We start from the raw sequence: 27,844 nt of genomic DNA, 5'->3' as shown, positions 1-27,844 counted from the left end.
TATTAGACAAGTCTTAAGTAAAGCCCCTCTTATTTTCAGACAGCGGTGAGCGCTTAACGAATATGGCACTCTAATCAATCGGTTTACAAGGGAGAGAAAGGCAGAGCAAAGACAGAAACAGATCCCAACACTTTCAGAAGAACACAGTAGGAGAAAAAGGCAGGTTAAAACCGTACAGTCAAAGTTAACAAGGCCGGACCCACTTTAAGAGGCTCCGGTCGAAATGTGTCCAAGGTCACACGGTTCAAAGTGCCCAAAAGTCTTGAAATCAGTTCAGAAAGAGTTGGACCAAAAGAAAGGGACCAGTTAGATGGTCAAGGCGGCCAGCCCAGTCCAGAAGGTTAAGGGATTATTATTACCTTGTAGCAATCTTTAGAAAGGGAGGCCTGGCGGACACGGTACCTTAAAGTGGTGAGAATACTCCAGCGGGGGCAGTTGTTCCTGGCAGCGGATGCAAGTCGGTGCTTTGCCCGGGGGAAGAGAGGATCTCGTCAGGGAGGAAGACAGGAGTCCGTTGCACTTCCAGGGAAGAAACCAGCCGCAGAGTTCAGTTAAAAGGAGCGGTCCTTTTATTCGCGGTCCAGTGGTAAGTGTCTATCCGGTTGCCGGGGTGCTTGGCACGGGCAATTCGCCCACAAGACGTCCTGGGATGCAAGGAAAAGATGGTAAACTGGTTGTGCCCACCAGTCAGGGGACGAAGACTCTCCAGCCGGGAGATCTTCTCTGTCGTCGGGAAGTGGTGAGTCGGTTCCGCAGGGCTCCACCCGTGGTGTCGTCGTAGCAGGTCGGCTCAGCTTCTCCCTCGTCGGATTCTCAGGTCCTGTGGCAACTTCTGAAGTTCCAGTCCCAAAAGCCCTGCTTTTATGCAGCACACCCCCATTCACTCAGCCTAGCTGTCAATCAAACATGCTAAGTGGTGAGCCGGCCGGCTCACCACTTGGGCCAATCAGGACGGAGTGCGACTTGAGTTACCAAGGTAACTCAGTCCAGGATGCCTAAACCCCCTCCTACACCCCATGTGGTACCCAGACAGAGTGGCACCACTTTTGGAGGCTTCTGTGGAGAAGCCCGCCAAAAAGTGGAACAAAGGGCTCGACTTGGGTTGGAGTCACAGAACACAAACGCCATTTTAGAATCGAGTTCTGGCAAAAAATACCAACCAGCGAATTAATATTAAATAAACCGGCGGTATGTTCGAGGCTATGAGAATTAAATAATTAAAGTTGGTAGCCTCGAACAATGGGAAAATCCCATTGAGATGTATTTGCGGTCGAATATAAAAAGTAGTATCCACTGCCACCAGCCAAAACTCGATCAGGGGGGATGGAGATGTGCCACCTCGACTAACGGACCCCGGGGCAATCGAATTGCCCCGACCAGTACGTCCACAATATGATGGTTTGTACTGGTTTCTGTTCATAATTTGGGACTAGTAAAGCCAATGGTGACTTTACATGCCCTGGGAGACAGTAGTCAGTGCCAGGGTATGGAGTCTATGGTAGGGTGTCACTATGACACCCCTGTGTCACTGCACGGAGGGTGCTGTGTAGCACACATAGTAAAAACACATGAGACCCTATGGAGTAAAGGAGCCCATAGCCCATAAAACACATTAACAGTCAAAGGAACACCACAAATCGTGTCCAAGAGTGGGAGAAAGAGTCTCACTCTTGGCAGGAGAAAAAAACAAACTCCAGAAATCCAGCAGAGCTGCTGGGGGACTCACTAGGTTAGGAAATTCAGCCTAAACAGAGAATTCTCCCTAACAATATTTTATTGCTTCTATGTTCCATGTTTGATGTTTTTCTTGTTGTTAACCCCTTAAGTGCCACCGACGAGCCGGCTCGTCAGTGGAAAGCGCTCCAGGTTGCCACCGACGAGCCGGCTCGTCGGTTTTGGCACTCTGCTTTGCTCGATCCCTGAAAGTAAATTACCTGCAGCAGCCATTTTCGGCTGCTACGGGGAAAAGAGAAGGTAAGAGCCCTTCTTGCTCCACCTCGATGTATTTCAAGCCCGAGATTGAGGCGGGTATCGTTGGAAAGGGGAGATTCTCCCCTTTACAACGATACCCATTGTGTGGCATTGCTGCCCGCGGATCGGGCGCAGGGCACCTGACAGGCGGGCAGCAATGTCACCGGATCAATACAGATCCGTTTGTGACGTGGGGGGGCGCTGCTTACTAGGTAAGTGGCCCCCTTCCCGCTGTGGCCCCAAAGCATGGAGCTACAGCGCCAGAGACCCCTGGTGGCAGATGATCACTGCCCCAGGGGTGAAAAGGAAAAAAAAGAAAAAAAAATTGGGGGGAGGGGATTTGGGGACCTGGGGCCCACTAGACCACCAGTGATATGGGAAAATGTGGTGTCCTTGGAAAGGGGAGGCTCTCCCCTTTCCAAGGACACCACATATGAGGCATTGCTGGTCGCGGATTGGCGCAGAGCGCTCGATCCGTGACCAGCAACCCACTAGATCACCATGGATCCGTTTGTGAGTTGGGGGGGGGGGGAGGAGGCTGCTTCAAGTAAGCAGCCCTCTCCCCCCTCCGGCCCCCAAAGCATGGGTTCACATGCATGTGAACCCTGGGGCAGATGGCTGACCATCTGCCCCAAGGGAATGTAAAAAAAAAAAGAAATGATGGGAAAAGGGGGTAGGGGTGGGGAGCCACTAGCCACCATGGATTTTTTACTGAATGAAAGGGGGGGGTGCCCCCCCAACCGAAGTAGAAAGGGGGGCACCCCTTGTAACCCTCCCTGGGGGCAGATATCTGATCCTAGGAAGGGGCATCTGACCCCAGGGAGGGATGCATGAGGTGGGGCCCTCCATTTGGGTTGGGGTGAGGGCCACCCCCGTTGCAGTACATCATTCGCTGCCAATTTACGGTGGCCCTCAGCTCCCTTAAAAAGCAGCCTACGATTTTGTATTTTCTTAGTTTACCCAACTTCGCTTGTGGAGATTGGCACATTAGTGTGCCAATCTGCCCCCAGGGTGCCCAAACCCTACTGCCCCATGCATTGGGGGTCCTGCCCCACCTTTTGTGGTCCCCCCCTTGTCCCCCACCCCAAATGGCTGGGCGGGACATCTCATGCAGCCCTCCCTGAGCCTCCTAGGAAGGGCTGCATGATGTGCCCCCCACCCCCTCCATTCGGGGTGGGTGAGGAGAGGGCCACCACAAATGGTGGGACAGGCCCCCCAATAAATGGGGCAGTAGGGTTTGGGCACCCTGAGGGCAGATTGGCATACTAATGTGGCCATCTGCGCCAAGCGAAGTTGGGTAAACAAAGAAAATAATACAAAATCGTAGGCTGCTTTTTAGGGGGGCTGAGGGGCACCCGACATTGCTGGCGAATGTTCTACTGTTATGGGGGGTGGCCCTCTTCCCCCCCCTCCCGCCCCAAATGGAGGGCCTCACCTCATGCATCCGTCCCTGGCATCAGAGAGAGGGCCCCCAAAAATGGTGGGACAGGCCCCCCAGTGGGTGGGGCAGTAAGGTTTGGGCACCCCGGGGCCAGATTGGCACACCAATTGGCACACCCTCTGCACCAAGGCAAGTTTCGTAAACGAAGAAAAAAAATGGAAAATAGTGGAACGCTTTTTAGGGGGGGCTGTGGGGCACCCCAAAGGGTTTGGGAAGTTTCTAATGTGATGGGGCATTGACCCCCTCCCCCCCAGCCGCTATGGAGTGGGTGCCATGTCATGCAGCACTCCTTGGGACCAGATATCTGCTCCTAGGAACGGACGCCTGAGCCCACGGAGGAGTGCAGGACAGCCCCCCCATTATCTGCCCCTGGGGAGGGCTACATGAGATGGGCCGCCCCTCCAATTTCCTTGCTGGCTTCGACACCCTAGGAACAAATCTGTAGGATGCCCACATGAACAAAATGGGCAGTGGCTAAAGGCTTGGGGTTACCAATGGGTTACACTTGTCCTTTTGCGCCCCCGGTAGGTGCACCCACACATGTGATGTACCGTTTTCATCGGGACACGTGTGGGGACGAGGGAAGGTAGGCCACGTGTTGTTGGCAGTGTTTCGGTGGGTGAGCCGAGCGAAATGTGTGGAAAATGCGTTTTTTCCCACATTTCGGAATTTGCGGGGTGTCTGGGTAATAAATTCTGGGGCGATGTGCACAAATCATACCTCTGCAGATTCCCACGGGTGTCCTCTTTTTGGAAATGCATGGGGTTCCCTGTTTTCCTTGGTGGCTTGGACACCCGAGGCCCTTATCTGTATGTTGTGCCGGTCGGCAGAGCGTCTGGAATTCCAAGACTGAAGACTTGGGGTTACTTGCGTTTTCGGCTATCCCCTTGGGGGCCAGGTAGGTGCACCCACACATGTGAGGTACCGTTTTCATCGGGACACCTGTGGGAACGCGGGACGGTAGGCCGTGTGTTGTGTTTGTGTGGTTTTCATAACGTTTTGACCCATTTGCTGGGGCCCTTTGTCACACAACCCTTTCATTTCCCAAATGTGCCCTACATTTAGTCGCTGCTTTTAGGCACTGTAAAGACTGGAGGGGGTGTCTGTAGTTCTGCTCTCTATATGGTAGAGGAGAGGCACAGAGGACCCCAGCCAAGATTCTCTATTATTGGTAACGTAGTCGAGCAATCAAGGACTAGCTTCTCAGAGGTGATGCAGGCTGGTTCTTAAGTACAGTGTGGTCCCCGAACCCCCACAAAGGAATGTCCACACACTGTATTACTGAAAACAGTCTTTATATAATTAATATTCAAAGGTATGTACACGATCACAATAACACTCTTTGTACTCGGAAATCAACAATGATAAATATATACAATTCTAAAGTGGTACCACCAATGTTATCGAATCTCATTAAAGTGCATCAACTGTACGGTTAAAATGTCACACAGATCAATAACGAGGAAACCAGCAATAGAGATCGGAAGGAAAGCAAGATGGTTGAAACAATAGGCAGAGTACTGGCCTCTACCCTTAAGCACAATTCTGTGTGGAGATCCCCCCACCTGGGCAACCTGTCAAATAAAGATATATAGCACAAGCCCAGTCCATATATTGTTCAGTAGCCTTATTTCCTCCTATTAAGGTTTTACCCTCCCAATGTACCTGGTGGAGTAGAGTTCTTCAAAGACACGTCGAAGGATCCTTCTTGAGTGACTCCCTTTAAAGCAGGAGCCACGGATCGTTGAGAGGCGTCGAAGATGGTGAGCTTGTCGTCGACGAGAAGTTCAAGGGTGCCGAGACCACGACGTCGATCCAGGCGGTTCTAGTCAGTGACGTCCTGCGAGGATGAGGTGTTCGGGGCACCTCGGCGATGGATTGTTCAGGACCGCAAAGAGTTTCAGAAGAACTGTGGCCCAGCAAGGGCGTCGAGTCATCGAAGTCTTTGTGGCCTTCAGGTGGCGGGAAACCCACCGGCGGATTCTCCTCGACGCGTTGGTAGTCCTCGACTTTCTCCGGCGGGACAAAGTGGTCGACGTTGCAGACAAGGGAGTCCTTGGATTCAAATGTTCTTAGGCAAAGGAGCGGGTGGCTCAGGTCGTCGGCGGCACGGCGTCAAGTGTTCCCCACAGCTGGGCATCACAACTTCGTCGGGCCTCCAGCGGTTACACAAACCTGCAAACCCTGGTCGACGGCAATAGACTTGTGGTGAGGTCTGGGTGCTTTGCTTCGTTCTCCTCAGCAGTCCCGTCTCGGGTCGGCAGCCTTTCGAGGGTCTGACTTCCAGGGAGCTTCGGCGAAGGTAAGCGGTGCTTGATGGTCCCTCGGAGCACGGGAAGATTGCGCCTTACCAGGTCCTCTCTCTGATCAGTCCTTTACGAGTTCGGCAGCTTTCAGATCAGGTCGAATCAAATGCAACAGCAAGTCTTCTTCTTCCAGCTGGGCGTCGAGGATCAGCAGTTCCAGTTACTCTTAAAGTGTAGACACAGCTTCTGAAAAATTACCAGTGGTGAGAGGTCCCCAGATATACTATCTTGTCTCTCATCCACACTGCTGGGTCACTCTCAGCAGCCAATCATACAGAAGGGCATTCATGCAGTAAGTCAGCCAATCAGGCACACAGTGCATTCAGGCCATCCTCCTCCCTCTCAGACACTCGCAACAAGGAATGTGGATTGGGACAAGTACCCAGCTATTCAACACTACACACTGCATTCAGGCCAGTTTCGGGCAGGGCTGTCTCAGTCTTTGTCTCTCATGCCAGAAACCAGACAGCCACAACAAGAAGTGCATATTGGTCACACACTGCATTCACCCAGGTCTCACCCATAAGGCGTACCCACAACATACAATCACTGGGAAGACTCCAGTCAGTCTGGACTGGACTTCACAACACCGCCATATATGGAACTTCCACCCAACAGTCAGTCAGGGGGAAGGGACAGTGTCAGGGCTTCCCAGGACTTTGGAAAAACAAGGTAACAGGCAATAGAAAGCAAGAGGCCACAGGTGCCATGTTGTTTTCCATCAGGAATCAACTGATTCCAATGGCAGGGCCTGGTTATCCCAAAATGGAGGCTACTCAGCGCACCTGTCAAATTCAGCATGGAGCTGCCACCAGCACATACCCTGCTCTGCGGGCCACCCACAGGTGCCCAAAAACTTACACTAGGGGCACAGGGTTGTACCCCCACTCATGGGTGCCGTAAGGGTATCCCACGGGTCTGCTCACCAAACCAAAAGAGTGCTGCACCGCCAGGAGTCCCACATGAACTACTGCGTGGAAAACGCAACAGAACACACATTAAAAAGGCAGTAAAGGACAAGGATACGGAGGCCCTGTCCCTCCGATGCATTTCCAGCATCACAGGCACCATACACTTTTGTAACCTGCACAAGTCACCTACCCTTGAAAAGGTCTGCCTGTGCTCTTTCAAAAAATGTATGCTTGCCATTCCTCACTACATTTGTTTTCCCGATTTACACATGCTAAGTGCATCTGTTCAGGCCGTGAGTGTAAACCTCCTGTGTACCATGGCTCAGTGTTTGACTTGTGGTATTGCTTGTTTTGTAAAACACTACAAAAATGTGTGCTTTCCTCACTGCAAGAGTCGGGGGAATGTAGCGGAGCATTGCTTTTCTCAAAATTCATAGAAGTCATTGCCGTACCAAGCCAACCATGTCCAACACAACTTTTTTTCGGTCATTTTCCTGCTTTTCCCCCAAGCTATGGCATTTTCCCCTACCTAGTGTTTGCCTGACCTACGCAAATCACCCCTTCCTAAACTTGGAATTTTGTCTACTTTACAGAAATATATGCCTTTCCGTCCTCCAATTCGGCTTTCCTGCCCTTTTCTCCCATTCCGTCCATGCATGTCCAATTGGCAAAAATGGCCAAAATCGCATACCTTTCTCAAAACGGTTGATAACCACATCAAAATAATTTTTTTCCGTTTCCACTGAACCTGTTCTTGAAAGCCAGGAAATTTGGGAACTCAGCACAGCAAACCATTTGTTCCTAGCTCTTACAAGGAAAAAACCACAGGCTTCTTTGTACATCATTTTATTGGCATTTTTTGAAAAAACCCCAAATGTTCACCCTTTTTGCTTATTTTCTCTCACCCCCCTTCAGCAACCTAGGATTCCTGGGTGGCGTTAAGACCGCCTACATGTGGGGAAAAAAGGAGCCATATTTGGCTGAAATTTCTCATGTAACAAAAAAGTTACAAGCCATTGAATGGCCACATACCGAAATCACCAAAAAAGGCCCTGGAACTGGGGAGAAATACCCATGGCACTTAATAAACTGTAAAGCACTTTGGAGTAAAGCGCCATATAAACAATAAAATACAAATACAAAGGATGAAAGGCTGAGTTGGCCTTGCCGGGATTCGAATCTGCAACCTACAGATCACAGCAACGAGTGTTCAACCGGCTGAGCTACCTTATTGGCTAGCATCCTTCAGAGGTTGGTTAACTGAGTTTTGACTTAGGTATAATAATCATAGTGCATAGATGTTGGATAAACCATGTATGAAGCACTACATAAAGTTAAATACCTATCTGGATTATGACAGGGACTGGTTTGGCTGTGTTTCTATTTCAATTACAAATGTAACTTTCATTTTGAACAGCGCTTGCACTTCCTGGATTGTCAGGCTTTGGATGTTTTAATTGTCTTGGAGATTTGAAGGCTAGAACACCTGTGATTGGTGTAATGACAATCACTCTCCATTGAACAAAGACTCTGCTGCCCCTGACCAGTTATAGTAATGTACCCCATTGATTGTAACGTTGAATGGATGTAAACTAGAAGGTGCATGGCCATCATTTTACAGTTTTTATAATTCGAGTGTAAATTAAATTGTAAGTGTAAACATTATCTGCCATCGCATGATTATGCACACAGCACAGGAACTCTGATAAATACAAATTGTGCAATACTGGTTTGCCTTCACTGGAAAAAAAACATTATTTGTTACAACATATTAATCCTCAATTGCAACTTAGTTTATCATCTTATTAATTTTACAATCCTAAAATGCTAGGAAAATAAATATGCACAGTGATTGTTTGCCCCTTGAGCATCAACAAAGCAGAAGCTGGGGTGCTGTTGAGCAGCCGGCGGATGCAGTTCTAGCTTTTCACTGCTCCGCCTGGGCTGCCCCTACCCTACAATTATCCTGCATATCGAGTAGGTAAAACTCTACTGTGACCAGATTGGTGGAGAGGGGAAAGCTTATACATCAACCCCACAAAATCTGGGGGAAAATCAGAGCGGTTCTCCAGCAGAAACACTGTCTGCAAACCACCGCGGCTCTGAGCGGGAAGGCGCCCGTGGCAACCACTGAGAGGAGAAGCTCTGCTGAGGAAGCGGGATCGAACAGGACCGGACTGTCTGCCGAACACCCCGGTGGGCACCCAGTGAGGGGACTCTTCCCCCCCCCCCCCTTGACCCACAAGACCTGCATGGGACGCAGACATGCCACAGCCCCTCACCAACGCTGCGTCCCACCACGCCTCCTTCCCCCCCCCCCCCCCCTCCCTCCCCCAAGCGAGACTGGGCTGTCCCAGTTATGACAAAATAGTCCATAGGCGCTCCTCTGCGAGAACGAACACAGCCTATTGACCTGTTCTTTGGGAAGGTACCCACTTGAGAGTCCGCAGCCACACTGATCTGTATTATGCCCTACTCTAGGGACTATGTAGGTATTCAATTTTTAGTGTTGGGTGATGCTGCTACCTGATGGTCTTTTTTCATAGTGTTTGGCATAAATAAATAGCTATTTTTATACATATTGTCTAAGTGTAATTTGTGACTCCCATTGTGTGTACTCACTGTGGAGCCTTTACACGATCACCTCTTGAGACTTAGCCTAGACCTCTCGTCACTGCTTACTTGAACTGGTTTGGCTACAGCTCCCAGAGTTGTCCCTGTTTCTTTTCTGTTTTTCTTTTTTTTTTTTTAAGGTTGCTCGGCCGCATGGTATCCTCCTTTTTCCTGGTGCCAGAGGCTCGCCTGAGAATGAGATCCCTACAATGGGCCCTCAGGACACAGTGGACACAGTGGTCACAGTTCTCGGGCAAGATGTCAGATATGATCCAAGTCCCAAGCAGAGTCGCACATGATCTCCTGTGGTGGACCTGCGAGAACAACATATTGAAAGGGGAACCTTTTTTGGCAACCATGGCCAGAGATAATTCTAGCTACGAATGCCGCACTTACAGGGTGGGAAGCCCATGCCAATGATCTGACGGTAAGTAGTCGTTTGTCTCCATCAGAGTCCAAACTAAACATCAACCTTTTGGAGCTGAGGGCAATCAGATTAGTGTTGAAGGCCTTTCTGCCCTCTGTCCGGGGAAACAATGTCCTGATGATGTCAGACAACACTGTAGCCATATACTACCTCAACAAAAGAGGTGGTGTAGGGTCACTACCACTGTGCAGATGAGCAATGCAGCTCTGGGTCTGGGCAATGCAAGAAATAATCTCCCTGTCGGCAGTTTAGCTAGCCGGAGAGAACAACACAGTGGCATTTGCTTTGAGCAGGCAGAGCACATTCTCCCAGGAGTGGGAACTAGCTCAAAGTCCTTTCAGAGATCTTCTTAGTTTGTGGAACCCCTCAAGTAGGTCTATTCACGACCAGTGTCAACGGGAAGTGCTAAAGGGAATTTCCCCAAAGAGGAGCTGTAGGGGATGAGTTCGTAGTGGACTGGGAGTTGCCTCTCCTGTATGCGTTTTCCAGTCCAGTACACGTTTTCTCCAGTCCGTCATTCTGCATGTGATCAGGAGGTTGCAAAGGTTTGGGAAATCCTTGATCCAAATTGCTTCGGATTGGTCCAGGAGGACCTGCTACCTGAACCTTCTGGACTTGTCCCTCTGCCCTCCAAATTCTTCTTGCACAAAGAGAGTACTTTCTCTCACGAGACGAGGGATGGATTGTCCATCCAGAGGTCAAGACACGCAACCTTCACGCATGCTTTGAGAGGTTGAGATATAAGGATTGGGACCTCCTGGATGATAAGATTTTGCTTTCGGCCAGTTCTGGTTTGGGACCTCAATCTTGTACTAAAATTTTGTATGTGCGCTCCTTTCGAGCCACTTCATTCGTGCCCTTTTAGGCTGTTGACCTTTAAAACCATCCTATTAGTTGCATTAACATCAGCCCGCAGGGTGAGCGAACTAAAGGCCTCATCTTGTAAGCCTCCATATATTATTTTCTTTAAGGGGAAGGTAGTTCTTAAAGTCAAACCAACTTTTCTACCTAAGGTTGTATCGGACTTTAATTTATACCAGAAATTATTTACCTACGTTTTATCCCCCTCCACATCCTAGCAAGGATAAGGAGAAATTGCATAGGCTTGATCCAAGACGAGCAGTTAGTTTTGACATTTCCAAGATGGCTTAGTTACGTCAGTATGACCAACTTTTTATTGGGTACACGGGTCACAAGTTGGGGCTATCTGTTGCAAAACAAACTTTGTCCAGATGGATCATATTGGGCATTACGGAATGCTTCAGATTGGCTTAGAAAGATCCCCCAGAAGGCCTCGGGGCCCATTACACAAGGGGCATGGCAACATCTGCTTTGCAAAAAGCAGTGCTGATACATATTTGTGCGGCGGCCGCCGCATAGTCTTCCATTCACACTTTAACAAAATGTACTGTCTGGACCTGTCCACAGGTCAGGAAGGAGGATTTGGTAAGGCAGTTTTACATGCTGTTCATATCAATTCTTAAATTTGTTTCTAAAATTCTTACTCCCTACTCCAAAACTAAACTGCTTTCGGAGTCTAAGATGGGGAATATGTGGGAGGGCACAATCCATTCGAAGAACAAGTTAGTTACCCCTGGTAGAGTTTTCGATTCGATGTTGGCCTGCATCACCGCGATAGCATGCAGTCCTAATTTTTCTAAATCCGACTGCTGTTGAAGCTATCCATGCTCAGTTTTGCTTGGCCTCCAGTTTTCCTTATTAAATTGTTTTTTACATGTGTGCTCTTTTTTTAAAATGGAATGCACATTGTAGCACTTTTATGAAATGTATGCTTTTTAAATAGCACATGATCTGCTAATGTAGCTGTTACTCCTTAATTAGCATTGCAGGATGTCAAACTGAGAAGGAAGAAGTTTAATGGGGGCTGGGTAGTTTAATCCCTGTCATGCTGCTGGAAACTACATATTGCACTAGCCCTAGCGATTTCACGCTTGTACCGACGTGCTTGTGGGGCGACACAGGCCATAACTGGCCTGCATCAGCGGAAAGCCCGTTTGGCCTGTTCAGGCTCATCGACGGTCGGCGTAACGGTCTGCCTGTTTTATTCCCTAGTCAGCAGTTAGCCACTCCTGCCTGGGGCGGTCAGAGCGGGCTAGACTTTGTGCCTGAACTCGGATGAACAGTAAATTTGAGAAATGCTACTCATAGACACAACCTGTAATATACAAGTAAAATGTACTTCCGTGAAACTTTGCTACAACTGATGGATATCTCGGGAGTTCTCGGACTACGCACTTTAAACGAGGGCTGGGCCTTGCAAAACCCATGAAGACACTGCATCGCTCAGAAAAGGGCATGGAACATACCTCTGTTTTTAAACGGCAGGGTGTTTTCATCAATGCCAGGTCCACAATTAAAAATGCTGTGGCGTTACATGATTTAATTACTAAACACAATCGAGACTGCATTTTTATTACAGAAACCTGGTCCCAATCTAATTCTGTCTCCCAGCTTCACTTGTAGGTACGAACTGGGTTTTTTAAAAAAAAAATGAATAGAGACACTAAGAGGTGAAAAGGATTTTTAAATCTATCTTTACCATAACCAATTTTCAGGGCTTGCAACGGGACAAGAATGTTCAGGCACTTGCCTAACACTCCATGCGGGTGCTTTTATGTTACTTACCGCCAGGCCCTATTGGGTCTTTTTTTTTGAGAATGTCAAACAATATTTGGCTTCCGAAGCATTACAATGCTCCAAACTGTTGATCCTGGGTGACTTTAATGTGTGGTGCAATGACCCTATTAATATAGTCTGGCTTCGATTGAGTGACATACTAACAGCCCATATCTGTCTCTGCTCAGTTCATCTGTCTCGCACAATCTGGGTCACTGTCTATACATTCTTCTATCTAGGGGGTTGCATAGCCACCCCGGGGGAAAAATAGCAGTTACTTGGTCAGACCTTGTTATGTTGACTTTTTTTATATTATGCTTAATTTAGCATGCCCATTGACGGGCCCATCACCTAAATTGGTTTTATCACGCAGCAAGAAGGCGCTAGATGCAATAACAGGATTACACTTAACTGGTGATCTCCTGCCACTTTTCTCAGTGCAGGACTGCCAAAAACGTTATCGGTTTAACACATCAATGCTAAGGAAATGCTGTGATGCAAGAGCACCTTTGAAAGTTAAAAACCTAAAAGAAATTTAAAAAAACAAAAATTTCTGGTTTACAGACTCCTTAAAGTAATATTGAAGAACTATTGAAAGAAAAAATATGGCTAAAACTTAAAGGTATAACCTCCCACCAAAAACTCCAAAGTGGCACTGTCAAACTATAAACTGGGAATTATCTCAGCTAATATCTGTTCCTTCAAGAGCAGATTAACTCCTCTAAGAACTGGTCAAAAGGATCTACTTGCCTTGATCAGGAGCCTGACGTCACTGGCATGCATATTGTCTGGGCTCCTGCCCTCTCTTGCTCTGGTAAATGATTTTAATTACTTTTTAATGAAAAAATAAACCTTATATACAGGCAACTGGATTCTCAATCCAACACTGTTGTGGTCCTTAATCACAAGATTCTGAGAGAAGGATTATTCCTCTAGTCTTCTTTCTCCTTTTCCCCGATTAACCCCAAGTTGATTGAAGACCTGATCTTGCAATTTAAACCCACAAACCATGACTATGATCCAATCCCAGCATATTTGGCAGTAGCACATGCCTCATCTTGGTGGCTTTATGACCGAATTTGTGAATGTTTCCCTAGTGCAGGGAGTTATGCCCCAAGATATGAAAAATCTGTACTCGCACCCTTGCTAAAAAAATTCTCTCTGAACCATCAAGACCTGGGAAACTAGCGCCCAATTGCAGGCCTACCCTGGACTGCTATGGTCCTGGAAAAGATAGTTACCACACAGTTGCAGAGTCATTTTGAGGAACATTCCATTCTTGACACCTTTCAGTCTGGCTTCAGACCCGGTCACGGGACTGAGACAGCACTAATGGCTCTATGGGACGATATCTTGGGGGCAGCTGACCTGATGAGGGTTATCAGAGTATGTTAATCATGTTGGATCTGTCGGCAGCCTTTGACAGTTGACGGTCAGCTACTATTGACCAGACTTCTCAAAATCACCCAGGTGTCGGAGGCTGCCTTGAAATGAGTACCCTCCTTCCTGAATAACCAGACCCAAGTAGTCAAGCTGGGAAGTTACTATTCTGAAGTTCTACAAGTACTATTTGGAGTTCCTCAGGGGATCCTCAATGTCACCAATACTGTATAATATCTACCTTAGGACAGTGATGGATATCTTCTCCAGGTTCAATCTAAAATGCCACTCATATACAGACGACACACAAATATATGTCAGACTAAAATCGGCACCAGAAGCAACAGAGCGTGCCTTGGCCTTTGCTGAAGCCATAAAAGACTGGATGGTAGACATGAGGTTCTAGTTAAACCCTACTAATACCGATGTTATAGTACTCTGCGCAAAGCACCTTATTAGCAAATACCAGGCCTCAACCCCCTGTCCTGCCATCTTTAGTTCTGCCACATTTTTTTCCTATAAAATCAAGAACTTAGGCTGTACCTGACGAACCTCTCTGGCCAGTAATGCCCACGTCACTGAAGTAGTCCAATATGTTTACTTCCAGATTAGACTCCTGAAACCTATTTTGCCCTTGGTTTCTGAAGCAGACTGTGCTATGATTAACACTATGGTAAACTCGAGATTGGACTATTGCGGCATAATGCTAATTGGAGCTCCGGATTATCAACTGCAAAGGCTACAGGTAACGCATATTGCAGCCGTTCGATTAGTGTACAATATCCCAAAAAGAGTTTCCTTCACTTTGTAACACAGAAAACAGCACTGACTTCCAGTACGGCGAAGAATCGAATTTCGATTATTATGCGTGATGTTTCAGTGCTTTCAAGGAGCTACACTATCTATTTGATATAATAAATTAAGACACATCGGCAAGTACGTACCCAACGTTTCTCTAGAAATAATCTTCTTGTGGTCCCTTCATCTACATTCATCTCTCGAGGAGACCAATGCTTTTACATCAGGGGCCCCAAACTCTGGAATGCCCTTCCATTAGAACTGCAGAATGTCATCTATCATTCTTTCCCCAAAGATTGAAAACATACCTGTTTCAGTGATCAATTGGATTCTGTGACTGTGCCTCAATGTGAGCAAAGGATCCAAACATCAGCGCCTAGATGCAGTTTACTGTTTGACTCTGAAAGGATGGGCACACTATAAATCCCTAATTTAATCTAATCCTTCCACTTATTCCTCATCGCCCCTCCCAACTTACCCCACAGTAGAATTTCAGTGCATCACACCATGCGCTCTTTCAAGGTCTTACTGGCTTGGACCCTCTAATCGCGGTAATTGTGCATGAGGGCGTAAAAACAGAACTGAAGCCAATGGGCGCTGCGTGTGCTCAATGTACTAGTGATGTCGACCTTGAGGCAGAGGCCCTCGTGGGACATCGAGTCAACCGCATTGATGAAAACAAATTAAGAAGCGGCTAAGCTGCAGAGGATATCTAAGATGAGAAATACGTGGGAGGAATATCCAATCGAAAGAACGTTACCAGGGGAAAGTTACTTTTTCCTCTTCTTTTCCAGATCGAGGGGGGCTTTATGTGCTCTATGGATGGTTTTGATGGTAGTTGGATCGCAAACGGTATAATGAGGTGGTCACTCCATAGTATTTGTATAGGTGGTGCCCTTGATCAGGTTTTTGTTGGGGAAGATTGCGTTGAGTGTCCTGCAGTGTTTTGCTCCGTTCACTATCTGTCATTCTCATTGTCTCAAGCTTGTTAGTTGGTGATTTGAGAGAGTTCACGTTTTCTTCCTCGAACCAGAAGTCCCAGAGGATGATCAGGTGATCACGTTTGGTGGCTAGGTTTGTGACTGTGTCTATGAAGTGTGTCTCGTTGGTCTATAAACATGTATGAATGTGAGGTTTGTTTGTGGGTCCGATGTCTGGTGAAGGATGAAACATTCACAGTTCTGGATGTTCACCTGTTCCTTTTTTTATGTGTAATTTGCAGGCTACTGCAAGTCCTCCCTCTGTTTCATTTTCTATTTACCTGTATACATTTGAAGTGATCGGGCAAACGGCTCTGTGGTGCGACTTTGTCGCCGTCATCTAGCCTGGTTTCTGTAATGAATAGGATGTCGATTCCATAGTCATTGAGTAGATTATAGATCTCTAACGTGTATGGACATCAATCCTGCGTTGATTAGGTTGCAGTGGCTTTTTTTCTTTTTGGAATAGTGTTCTGCTTTGTTCTTGCAATAGTCTGTGTGTGGCTTTGTTGAGGCGTTGCCTCATTGTTCTCAGAATGTGGGATCTTTTCTGTTGGGTCTGATTCGTCATTGAGTAGATTGCCAGGTTTTGTTTTGGGTCTGACTTTTCTAGCTACTCTACTGTGTCTAGTTGCCGTTGGTGTAGCTCTCCATGGGTTCTGGTGATGTATGGGGTGACAGTGTTTCAAATGTTTCTCCTTTCGTATGTTTCTGCCTTTTTGCTGTGCGTTCCTTGTGTCCTGTTGGTGTCTAATATTTCCAGTGGTAGTTTGCAGCCCTGTAGAGTCGTTTTTAGCAAGCTATGGTGCTGGGTATAACTGTTTTCGTCTTGTTATTTAATGTAATTTTTTCTTTTGTGCTTATCAGTGTGTGCTCAGTCACTAGGTGGTATTTGATCATGTGGTGGTTGTTGGGACAGTTTTTCTGAAGTCCTATGAAGGTGTTAGTAAAACCGTTCAACTGAGACCGTACAAGACTCCACTCTTAGTATAAGGCTGCACCACCTGAGTTCAGGGTAGTGTAGACCAAGCAGCCAGTCTATTTTAGGAGGGAGAGAGGGCTGTAGAATCTGTAAAAATGAACTTGTAATACAGATGGTCCAAAGAAACACTGAAACCATATGTATGTAAAAATAAATGGTTTATTTAAATACAAGTAGGTCCAGATACATCTAGGGGTAATTAAGTACTATCACACATTATATGTAATCACAATTATAAACACACAACGCTATGCTTCAAGGTTCAGACCAAAGCATAAACCTTATTTGGAACACCCAACGGTAGTTCTAGAGAAGTCCAACCTTTTCATACACATTCAATATAGGTCACACCTATTCTTGGGGAGTAAAACACAATGCTTACTTTCAAATTAAAATGAAGTAATTACAGGGTAGTAGACCCTACTAGTTGTACAGTGACGCTCAGTAACGCATTACATTATCATTCAACTGGACAATATGTTTTGTGAATGGTGGAACATTTATTCTAGGTACAGTAAAAACCTATAACTACTATTGTGATAACACATTTATACTAGATGAGTAAAACCGAAGGATGTAATATTCAGTTAAAGTTGCTTTTGAGATCCGTGAAACAGATTGAGATAAGCAGTAACTGTTGTAACATATTTTTGGATAGCACACAGCTAGCTCAAGGTAAGTAAAACCCATATACTTTTTCAATCTCCCAATGAAGTCCAGGTTAGATCTTTCCCAGCAATACAAGTTAAACTTATGTACTACCTATGATGGACAGTTGGAACCAAATTCAATGGGTTAGAAGAGTCTACAGCGGGCCAGGACAGCCAAAGTCAATTTTAACAATGCCCATTGAGCTGAGGCCCTTCTTTAGGTAGCACAGGGAAAGCAAAACTCAATGTTACACTTTATGAATTACTCGGTTATTCTAGGTAGGTGAGACATAATGCAGACTTAATCTGGACAGGCTAACAGCAAGTCAGGGGAAGCAAGACCCAGTTGGGGGACACTGGCACAATTATCCTAACAGGAATAATCTGGTGAAACCAACACTTTACTTTTGGGAAGAGGCACAACCAAATCACAGGAGAGTAATATACCTCCACACCTACTTTCTGTATGAATGGCAAAACTGTTTCTATCGAAAGAAAGGTGTTATACATACTTTTGAGAATAATGCATCACACATCCAAGTTAACTAAAAACATTTGTAACTGTTCACTCTCGGTTAGTTACCAACCAACTATATTACAAGTAAGTAACTTTTAAACACTTCTCCAGCATTGGATCTTTCATGGATTCACATGCTGTGAATATTTCCCTGTCAGGCTGGGAAACCTCTAACTTTTTAACTTGGCATTTTCCTATGGAAAACTTTGACACTTAAGTGCCCTATCCGTGTCCTTTTTTGGTGCTTTAGGCCCCACCAATAGGATGTCTGGTATAAATAGCCCCGCCCTGCGGCTTCCCTTCAGATTTCAACCGTCTCCAAACTGTTGGGATCATCTTGTGTTTCTTCGTAGGTAGGATGTCATTGGTAGCCCAGAAGAAGTCTCTTTTTCAGCCTTTTGTTACCTGTGGCATGAAGGTGTACGAAGGGGGTGGGTATCTGGACTGTCTTTACTGTCTCTACCCCCATCAATCGGCGGATGCCTGCAAGATATGTCAGGGGTTTTCGCAGAAGACCTTGAAAGACCGTAATCAACAGCTCCTATGTTGGCTTAATGAGGGCACGTACCCGGCTTGTGAGGTGGGCTTAGGCCGGGGCAGCCAGTCTTCAGGAAGAGCGGAAAAGTCCGCGGAGCATCGCCGAGCGACGTCGGTGGAACCCCCTACTAAGAAGCATCGGGCAGTGTTGCCTGCGTCGCTGGTGGGGAAAAGGCAGCAAGTCTTTGACTAGGCCGCATCATTCGAAGGGGGTGAGTGGCTCTTCGTTGTCCAAGCATGGTCGGCCGGACAAGTCCAAGGGGTCTGGTGGTAGGCCCGAGAAGTCTACGGGGTCAGAGAAAGACCAAGTCAAGCCGACAAAGTCTTTGTCGAAGCACTCGTCATCCAGGGACCATCACAAGTCTTCGTCCAGCCGGGAGTCTTCAAAGCACTGTTATGGTTCTTCCAAAAAAAAATCCAGGTCTCCGGTGAAATTAAAGCCAGGGGACATGGTTCCGACGGCGAGTTAGTCGACTGTTGTTCCATCGTCAACGATAGTGCTGCAATCTACGGTCCCATCGTCGACAGTGGTGTCGTCGGCGCCGTCCGCGACTCTGACAGACAATGGTCTGCTGCTGTTATCGTCACAGATGGAGTCAAAAGGGTTGTTGATGACGGGGGAGGGGAGACCAGTACGCCGTGTTAGACAGAATTATATGCAGTACCCTTTGGGAACACCACACTCAATTAAGACTATAAGTGACAGTACAATTTCACTTTTGCTACAAGCCTGTACTACACAGTTAAAGTGGTAGCAGAGAAGCCAAACTTACCTCGAGAGTAAGTTAACAGTATCAAAAAGTTACACAAGGACAGCAATGACTATGATACAGGCAAACACTGACTCAAGGTTTTCAAGTAAAAGAATATACATTTATTTCACTCTTCAGTTGTATAACGGTTCACTCTTCTAAGCAGTTTAAAAATCACATTCTTAATACACCACACAACGTCCCTTAAATTCCAGACAAGTTAAGCTCACAAAATGAAGTGGGAGCAAAATGGCACTACAGCAATTTAAAAGGGAGGGAAAGACAAAAGTTAACAGAAATGAACCCACACCAACGGGTAAGTACTCAGGGCAAGCGAACAAGAGAGACTACAATGATAAAATCAGATGGAAAAGGCTCAGGCCCAAAGTCAATGGTTCAAAAGTCTTTTGCTCAAGATAATACAGTTCAGGGTAGTTCGCGGTAAAGTTTTTGGCACGGTTTCCAGATGAATCTGGTTGGTAGAAAAGTTAGTTCGAAAAGAATAGGACAAGTCCTCAGATTGGAGAAAGATTTCAAACACTTTCACCGCGGTTCAACGAAACGCACAACTGGATTTGCACAGTACCTTAAAACTGAGAGGGGGTTGTAGCTGAGGCAGACGTTCCTGGTAGTTCCTGCAGGCTCACGGTTCCTGAAGCGACTTTCAGACTGATCAGAAGTAGGAAGACTGGAGGATCCTGCACTACCCAGGGAAGAAGCCAGCAGCAGTGCCAAACGGGTAAAAGGTGCGCTCCTTAAAACCCAAGCAGGGTCCGACCTTCCTGGCTATCCGGCCCACTGTAGCTCTGTACAGTGAATTCGACCAGAGGAGGGGTCCTGGCTTGCAGCTTGGGTGAACTGGTTGGTCCCACCAGCTCAAGGGAAGAAGTTTCCTGGAGGATGATCTGTCGTCCAATTCTTGAGATTCGGACTTGCAGCAGGGCTTCACCAGGCGGTTCAGTCGTTGTAGGGGTCCTCTTCGTCCAGTGTCTCATAGGTTCTTTCGTTCCAGTGGCGACTCTGCTCTTCCAGTCCCAGAGACCTGCTTTTTATGCAGTTTCCCCCATTCATACAGCCTGGCTGTCAATCACACAGCAGGGTGGGTGGCCTGGCAAGGCCAGTCCCCTTAGCCAATCAGACGTGTGAGACTTGGGTTACCAAGGGAACCCATGGCAGGGGTCCTAAAACCCCTCCCTCGGGTACTGCCTACCCAGACTCTCAGGTGCCTAAAGGAGGGCTTCTGTGTGGAAGCCCAAGAAAAGGACAAAACCTGGTTTGGCGTGCAGAGTTTTCAGAAAAACTACCTAATGCAGACCATGCTGCATACTCACCTGGTGCAGACCATGCTGCACAAAGCCACAAGCCAAATGGGGCTTAGGAGGGACTATTTTACTTAAGGGACTACTTTTTTCTCGGGTGGGGGCTGTGGAAGAATACTTACCTGGGACTTCTTCCTAGGCTATTTAAACCACGCCCGGACAGCCAACGTGCTTCGCGTTATTCTGCATTCTGCAGCGTAACGCTCACCGTGCCTCCAGCATCTTCCAGTCTTCAGCCACGCCCGCTTCAGTCCTGGACCACCTGGAAACGAAAAGAAGGAAGAAGAGGTTCAAACTTGAAACCTTACCTGAATTCTTGAACCATTGCGCCGTCGATCTTGAAGGAGTCATCGCACGCGCATCGTCACGCACCTCGCAGCGCCGCGCTGTACTCACCATCCAGTGCAGCTTTTTCTCACTCCATCGCGGACTCTGCATTCCCAAACCGCTCTCCGATATCTAAGGGGACAAGAAAAGCCAGGTGAGCATGGGAATGCAAAAGGGCAATACAAGCTACCCCCAAAGACTTAACGGGTTACCACGGGGGGGGTACTTACCTCATCTCGGGTCGGCGCAGTTAACTCTGCATCATCGCCGTACCCCGGCCCCTAAGGGGAAAACCACTATAGACTTACCTGACTCTCACCAACTGCCCTTTGGACTCTTCGTGGTGGTTAAGTCGGCAACCTACAAGGAATCGGAAAGAGTGAAGATCAGACTTTTGAACTCTTACAAACTATTGGATCCTAGAGTCAATACTGGAACTCACCAATTCCTCCACGCCTGTGAAGTAACTGGTCGTCTACGCGTCCCTGCGCCCGATGCAGGATGGAGAGCTCACCTTTCTAAACCATCAGGTGAGAACAAGAGGGAACATCGGGAGTGGTCAGTGGGCAGACAACGGGAGTGGAAGGTGGGTTAACGCTCGAATTACGGGAGGTTAATTCCCTTTCTCCTTTGCAGAAAGATATTCATACGAGCCGACAAACTAAGTAAGTGGGGGTGTCCAGTCAGTCATCTCGGCTCTACATGGCACCAGGCCAGTCCAGATCGACGTCCCCGTGGGAACCAGGTGAGCGTAACAGAAATATTCACAGCATGTGAATCCAAGTAAGATACCAACGCTGGAGAAATGGAGTTACAGGTAAGAAACTACTCCCTTCTCTTTTCTAGGCAAAAGACCACATCCCTTAAGTCTTTCCCTTATTCTTGGAGCATGAGTGTTCTCCGTGGCAGAATGGGGGGGGGGGGGGGTCACTAGGATCTAGTGTCTAACAAACGGTGTCAGAACAGGTTAGTTCCTCAGGAAGACTGGGCAAACAGGTGAGTACTTTTCTTCTAGAGTTAGAGGTGGATCCAGGGGCTTCAGAGAAGACACCCTAGCAGGATTCTAGCAGTGGGACTGGGTGAACTGGACGAGAGGCCTACCCATCGCAGAAAACAACCCACAAACACAGGAATCAAGATGCTTAATGTAAATACATACCCAAGCCAACACAGTACCTCAGCATTGAAGATTTTGCAGCAGGATGACTTCAGGATCTGCAACCAAAAACCTGGCCAGTGGATTCCTTGTTGTGGTGACTGAAAACAAGACCTCAGAAGGAACTTTGCAGCAGGGATCAATGGAGAAGGCGCTAGGCAAGGTTTTTCTTGTGGCTGAATGCGGCTCTGCGGATTTGCTGCCTTTTTAAAGGAGCACAGAAGAAGACAGAACATCACATTGGGATTCTTGCCGTTACAAAGGTCCAGCATTCTGGTCAGGGAACTTTTCGTACTCGATTTGTGTCTCTGGAAATGCACCAGAATGCCCATGAAGTTTCAGCGAGATTCGGAATTCGAAAGACCATGCACCGGCACAATGGCTCGAGATACCAGGGTATTGGGGTATTGCAGCCCCGCATGCTCGCAGCAATGCGTGGGATGGCTCAAAATGTGGGTTGTCGTGAGTCTAGTGGGTCTCGCCAGGCTCTGGGCCAGGGTCGTCATTTTCAGAGTTCTCAGGTCGATTGGAGGTAAGGGCTACGGCAGGCTCTGGTTACACAGCAGGCTGTCTGGTCGTTTGGAAATCATCTCGGCTGCTTTTCCTTCATCCTCTTGGTTTTCAGTTCCAGTGGTCGACTTGTCTTCAGGTTCCCGAGTTCGCAGTTTAACAGGAACTACAGCACAACTTCTGCATTCTCTCCCTGCATTTTACAACAAGGGGCGGTCTGATTTTTCAATCAGGGCAGCCAGGCTCCCCACTAGGATTCATCCCCATTCAGTCAAGGAGGTAGACAAAGGGCTGCTGAGTTTTGGACTCCTCCCTCGCTTCTTGCCTTCACAGACAGACTGGAGCCTGGACGGGGAGTCCAGGGGACTACCGCCGAAGATAGAAATCCCACAAAGGAATTTCCCGCCCTGCATGTCAGGGGAATGAACAAGAAACACTAACATGGTGAAAAAAGAAGACTGATAAAATGAGCACCCTTGGGTGCCTATACTGCAGCTGTGTACACAGCCTGCGGTAAAGGTGCACTAAATTAAAACAAGTTATCACTGCCACCAGCCATTGAAAGTAAGCTTGTCCCTGTAACAGAATTGTTATGGTTTTAGTGTGAACGGTGATGCATTGCATCTCCCTAGCACTCCACATAAGGTGGGGTGCGCTGGTTTCACAAAATAAAAAGTAAAAGGGATCCAAAGATCCTTTCTACCCCTGGGAACTGTTAGTGAGAATTTCTTATTTCTGTGCTAATTCCCCTCAACCTTACAGAGCCCGAGCTCTTTTGCTGGATTTTAGGACTTTAGATTTTTATCCTGGAGTGAGTGAGACCTTTTTCTTTCTCTCATGTACTTTTGATCTGATTCGGACTCTGTTTCTTTTGATTTTGAAGTCCGACAAACTCCATAGGCATTACCTTTTGTATTGTGACACACTGCACCTTCAGTGCAGTGTCACAGAGAAGTCCTTTGGATTTATTTTAAGGTTTAAACTTCTCTTGGGTAAACTACTGTTCCCAAGAGTAGTAATGTGAAATTGTCTTTAATTATCTGTTTTTTCTATGTAGATCCAGTACACCCCATCTTATGTGGAAGTTGTAGGGGGCAGGGGGGTTACTTTTTTCTATCTAATCATGTAACATTTTTTAATGTTACCCTCACTACATTTAATGCCTGGTGGCAGTGGTTTAATTGCCCTACCATTGTGCGTTTTTACCGCAGGCTGAATCCTCGGCTGCAGTATTGCACTCATGGGTGCCCATTTTGTCAAAATGGCCCCAGTCGTCTTTGTCCACCATTTCTTGCTTGTGTGGTCTTTCTTGGGTTTTGCCTTTGGCGGGTTTCAGTGCTGAAACCTTCCTCTGTCTCCAGTGTATCTGGATGTGCAGGAAGCGAGGGAGGTGCCTGAAACTCCCTGTGCTTAGTCTCCTTGATGACCTGAATGCACCCAGTCATGATTGTTCTTGGAGGACAGCCACCCTGCTTTGAGTGACAGCTATGCTGTGCATGAATGGGAGAAACCTGAATAAAAGGCGAGGTCTCTTGAACAGAAGGCAGAGTCGACCACTGGAAGAAACATCTGATGAAAGAAACTGGAAGAGAAGCTTGCTGTACCCTCCTGGACCGTTGAGCTGCCCGATGAAGCCCTGCTGCAGTGCTAAAGCTCCAATTTCATATCGACTAGAGAAGCCCTGAACAGAAGACTTCTTCCCTTGGGTTGGTGGAACCAACCGACCCCAAGACGAACTTTGCTGGAACCCCTCTCAGCTGGTTGTACTTCCTTGCTGCTGCTGTAACCAAGTGCCAGGGGTCAGGAAACCCAGAAACAAGTGAATTGTCTTTAAGCCAGACACGAGCTCCAGGAAGATCCTGAGGACCCTCCTGAAGCAGGACGACCCAGGCCTGAGCCCCCTCAATAGAGTGCTGGACCCCAGAAGCGAAGCAAGGGAAGCCCACAAGGTGGCCAAGAATTGCGGTAGTGTTTGCTGGTAGCATAACCGCTGCTGCCCTTCGAACTGCAATGCAGGAGTCCTCTAGACGTCCTCCCTTTTGTCCCCACGACTGAGACCCAGGACCTGCAGGACTGCAACCTGAGCAGAAGCCAGCTGGATCCACTTTGAACCTAAGGTACTGTCTTGACTATAGGGGTACTTACCTGTTTGGTCTGTAGCTTGCTTGTTCTAACTGGAGACTTGCAGTAGCTGCTTTTTCTGCAGAATTGCTTGCAGCCTTGCCCTTCACAAGCATAAAGAGTGTGTGGCCTAACAGTGATTCATTTGCTACAAACTCTCTTAACACACTGTGCAAGACTTTTGTGATATCTGAAGAAGTGCCTCAGCTCCCTAGAAATTGTGCAAAGTGACTCTGGCTGTCCTGGCTCCCTGCGGACTCTTCTGATCCATTGCCTTTATTTTTAACTGTCCCTGGTAGGTGGTGCATAAGTTTAACTTGTATTGCTTGGAAAAGTCTAACCCAGACTTCATTGGGAGATTGGAAAGTATTCATATGATCTGAGAACCTGTTAAACATTTTCCTTCCCTAACATTTTTCCTTTTCCACAACCTCAGGATTGCATTAAGTGTAAAAGTGATATATCAATGTCCACATTGTCCTATTAATTGAAGTCACCTCAAGGGGGTTGGGGGTGTGTGTGTGTCAGTCAGTCATCCCAAAATGGTATCTACTTGCTTACCTTCAATCGAAGTAGGTGTTATGGAATGTATTTTTACTGTTAGATATTGCCCTTTCTAAAGAAGGCTTATTTAAAACCGACCATTAAATAATTTTACTAGAAAATCTCGAGTTTAAGTATTATTTGGATATTTGTAATTGTGAATCTGTTGCGTCTCTACAGCTCACATTTACCCCTCTTAAGTCTGGCTGCTCAGTCACTCTGGCAACTTGTGTAGTACAGATCTATATTAGTAGGTGGGTTGCCTATTACCAAGAGGACAAGGCTGGTGTAGTCTCCCATAGGGTTACTACATATAACCTTGCCTAACATGAACTGCAGTTCGCTCAAGTTTAGCCAGAGAAAGTTGAAAGGGGAGCCCGAAGGGCAACCTAGCAACAATAGGCAGTATGTGCCATCAGTTATCATAGGATAGAATTAAAAAGACACTATGGAGAGTCTAATAAATGACACCCATAAAAAGAGTAAAAGACTCTGTGGGTGTGCACAAATGTTCCCACTCACGGAGGTATAAGGAAAAATAATCCACCAGTAAAGCAAACAGTTCTGGGATTGACACAGGTCAGGAAGATTTATCATTACTATGTAATTCTTACCCAACACTGTGTCTAGTGAACACTGCAATAGAACTGCTACTAACACATCAACAAATTCACCCAAATCCTCAAACTATGAACTTGGCAACCTGGCTCCTGAGATCATTGTGGGCATCTAAAAGTTCCCAATTATTGTATGGGTGTACTTCGTGAGGCATGAACGCCCAACACCAGTGTCTGCTACTTTAACAAGTGGAGAAGATATGTTTGGTGCAAACAATCGAAAATCAAGCTTGTCTGTTACCCCCTGTACTTTTTGGACTCTGATCACAGCTTAAGGTATTGTGATGGAAATTCCCAGCTGTCAAAGCTTTGAAGGAGGGGGTTTAAATTTGTATACCACAAGTGGCACACCTATTTCCAGAGTGGGACTTCAAAAGTGTTGTGTGCAATTGTTAGAGTTGTTCCTTTGAGTCTATCCACACATCGGCTCTCACATTTGCTTTCATACATACAGGGTTGCTTTCTTAATAACCATTAAGTCCATTCAGTGAGTAAGTGAACACAAGGCTCCTTCCTTTGAGCCATTAATGGAAAATCAGAAAAACACATGCACACCGTTCCCTAAAATGTATTTCGAAATGCCATGCCAATCAGTCCATGTAACTCCTAACCTTTTTTCCAATTCTACCATGTGGAGAATGGGCATTCTATACTCTTGACATGGACAGAAGAAAGTCACTGCACGATTGCAGTCAGTTCTTGGTCTCTTTTGCTGTAGGCCAGGAGGGGGGAATCCAGTTAACAAATCCACCAATGTGCGCAAAACTCAAGAAGCTAGCACACATCTACCTTTCACTCCTAAAGCTCGCTCCACAAGAGGTACAGAAGCAACCTTGGCATTGATTGTGAAAGTCCCTCTAGATGCTATTTGCTGACAGCAATAGGATTGCAATACCTATATTTATAAACTATTGTGTAGACACAAACACTGGCAGATCCACATGTGGGACTATCTGTTTACAAATGTATATTGCCACTGTACTGTAGGTACTGCTTGCTAGTCTATGCCAAGAATGTGAGTCTACAGTTAGAAGCCTTAGAAAACAGAGGTTACTTGCCTGGTAAGTCTGTCTCTTGTAGCCGTCACATGCACCCACCCATCTTCCCCACATGAGCTACTAAACAGTACTTCCTCACTAATTTGCGACCACACATGGATGTCTTGTAAGAAAATGAACACTATGAAGACTTTGACATGCAGAGCTTCATTGGTACATACATAGGGTAGGGATAGTGTGGTATCAACAACCTTTACTTGGATGTAAACAATGTGCAATACTGCTCACCAGCAGCTCAATGGCATCCTATGCAAATCATGTTACTACACGCATAGCCAGGGAGGGTTTTACTGTATAAATAACATCTGACATATACACATATATGTATATCTAATCATTTGTATTTCTTGAATTCTAACCCTCTTGTTGTACATTGTAGGACCTCTTCAGAGCGTTTGGACTCTACGCTGAATGTTATGGCTCGAGCCTTAGAACATAACAGAGAGAATTCTGAAATTTGGTGTCATTATCTGAAGCTTTTCTCAAAAAGGGGAACCAAGGAGGAGGTGCAAGAGATGTGTGAAACAGCAGTGGAATATGCACCCTCTTATCAAATTTGGTGGACGGTAAGCTTAGCAATGTTCAGTTTTATTAAACTGTATGTTTTGATGTATTTGATTTAATAGCTGCAATTAGTCTTAGCAATGTTTGTTTATGATATGCTCCTTCCATTTGCTAATGTGTTAAAAACCCCTTTGTGTCTGAGGGAGCAGACCCAATCCACTCAAGCTAAATATGCTTGCAATAAAAAGCAATTTGTAAGATTCCTCATATCTCATCTCCTTTAAACCTATTCAGGAGATTTGAAACGGCCAAATATTTGCAACAAAGGTGAACATTTTTTTTTTTTGTTTTTAAATTTAACCTTTTATTTCTTTTTGGTACCTTTAATTTCACAATAGAAGCATTCCATGGAATGACAAGACAAAACAATTGAAAAGAAGAAGAAAAAAAGTTTAAAATAAACCACACTTAACCTCTTAACCACACACCAACAAAACATTTTAAAAACAGAAGGAAAATGTGTGACCAATCTACTGGAATAAAAAGAAAGACTAAAAATAAAACAAGTCTCCCTAAAAACAAAAGATGTAAACCACACTAAAACAGGTTTAAAAATAACCCAAACATTAAAATTAGTAAACAGGAAGAACAGAACTGAAAATAACACCTGTCTGGAAAAATATACCACGTGCATAAGCTTACTTCTCAATTGCTGATATCAAAACACTTATTTGGATAATCTTTGCAAAGTCTCATCAAATTCACATATTGCTCACTCGCTTGCAAG

General features: G+C 46.4%; 1 protein-coding gene across 1 annotated transcript in view; it reads left to right on the top strand.

The window, feature by feature from the left end:
* The window catches only part of ZFC3H1 (zinc finger C3H1-type containing), a 1,590,362-nt gene that overhangs the window by 990,475 nt on the left and 572,043 nt on the right, over positions 1-27,844 (top strand). Inside the window, exon 22 of the mRNA XM_069628251.1 lies at positions 26,933-27,119. Within this exon, the coding sequence (XP_069484352.1) occupies positions 26,933-27,119 (187 nt within the window). The remainder of the gene's footprint in view (positions 1-26,932; positions 27,120-27,844) is intronic.

Source organism: Ambystoma mexicanum, chromosome 12 (genome assembly GCF_040938575.1).
Source record: "Ambystoma mexicanum isolate Mex_15411 chromosome 12, UKY_AmexF1_1, whole genome shotgun sequence".
Taxonomy (NCBI): Eukaryota; Metazoa; Chordata; class Amphibia; order Caudata; family Ambystomatidae; genus Ambystoma; species Ambystoma mexicanum.
This window is presented reverse-complemented; position numbering and strand designations above follow the sequence as displayed.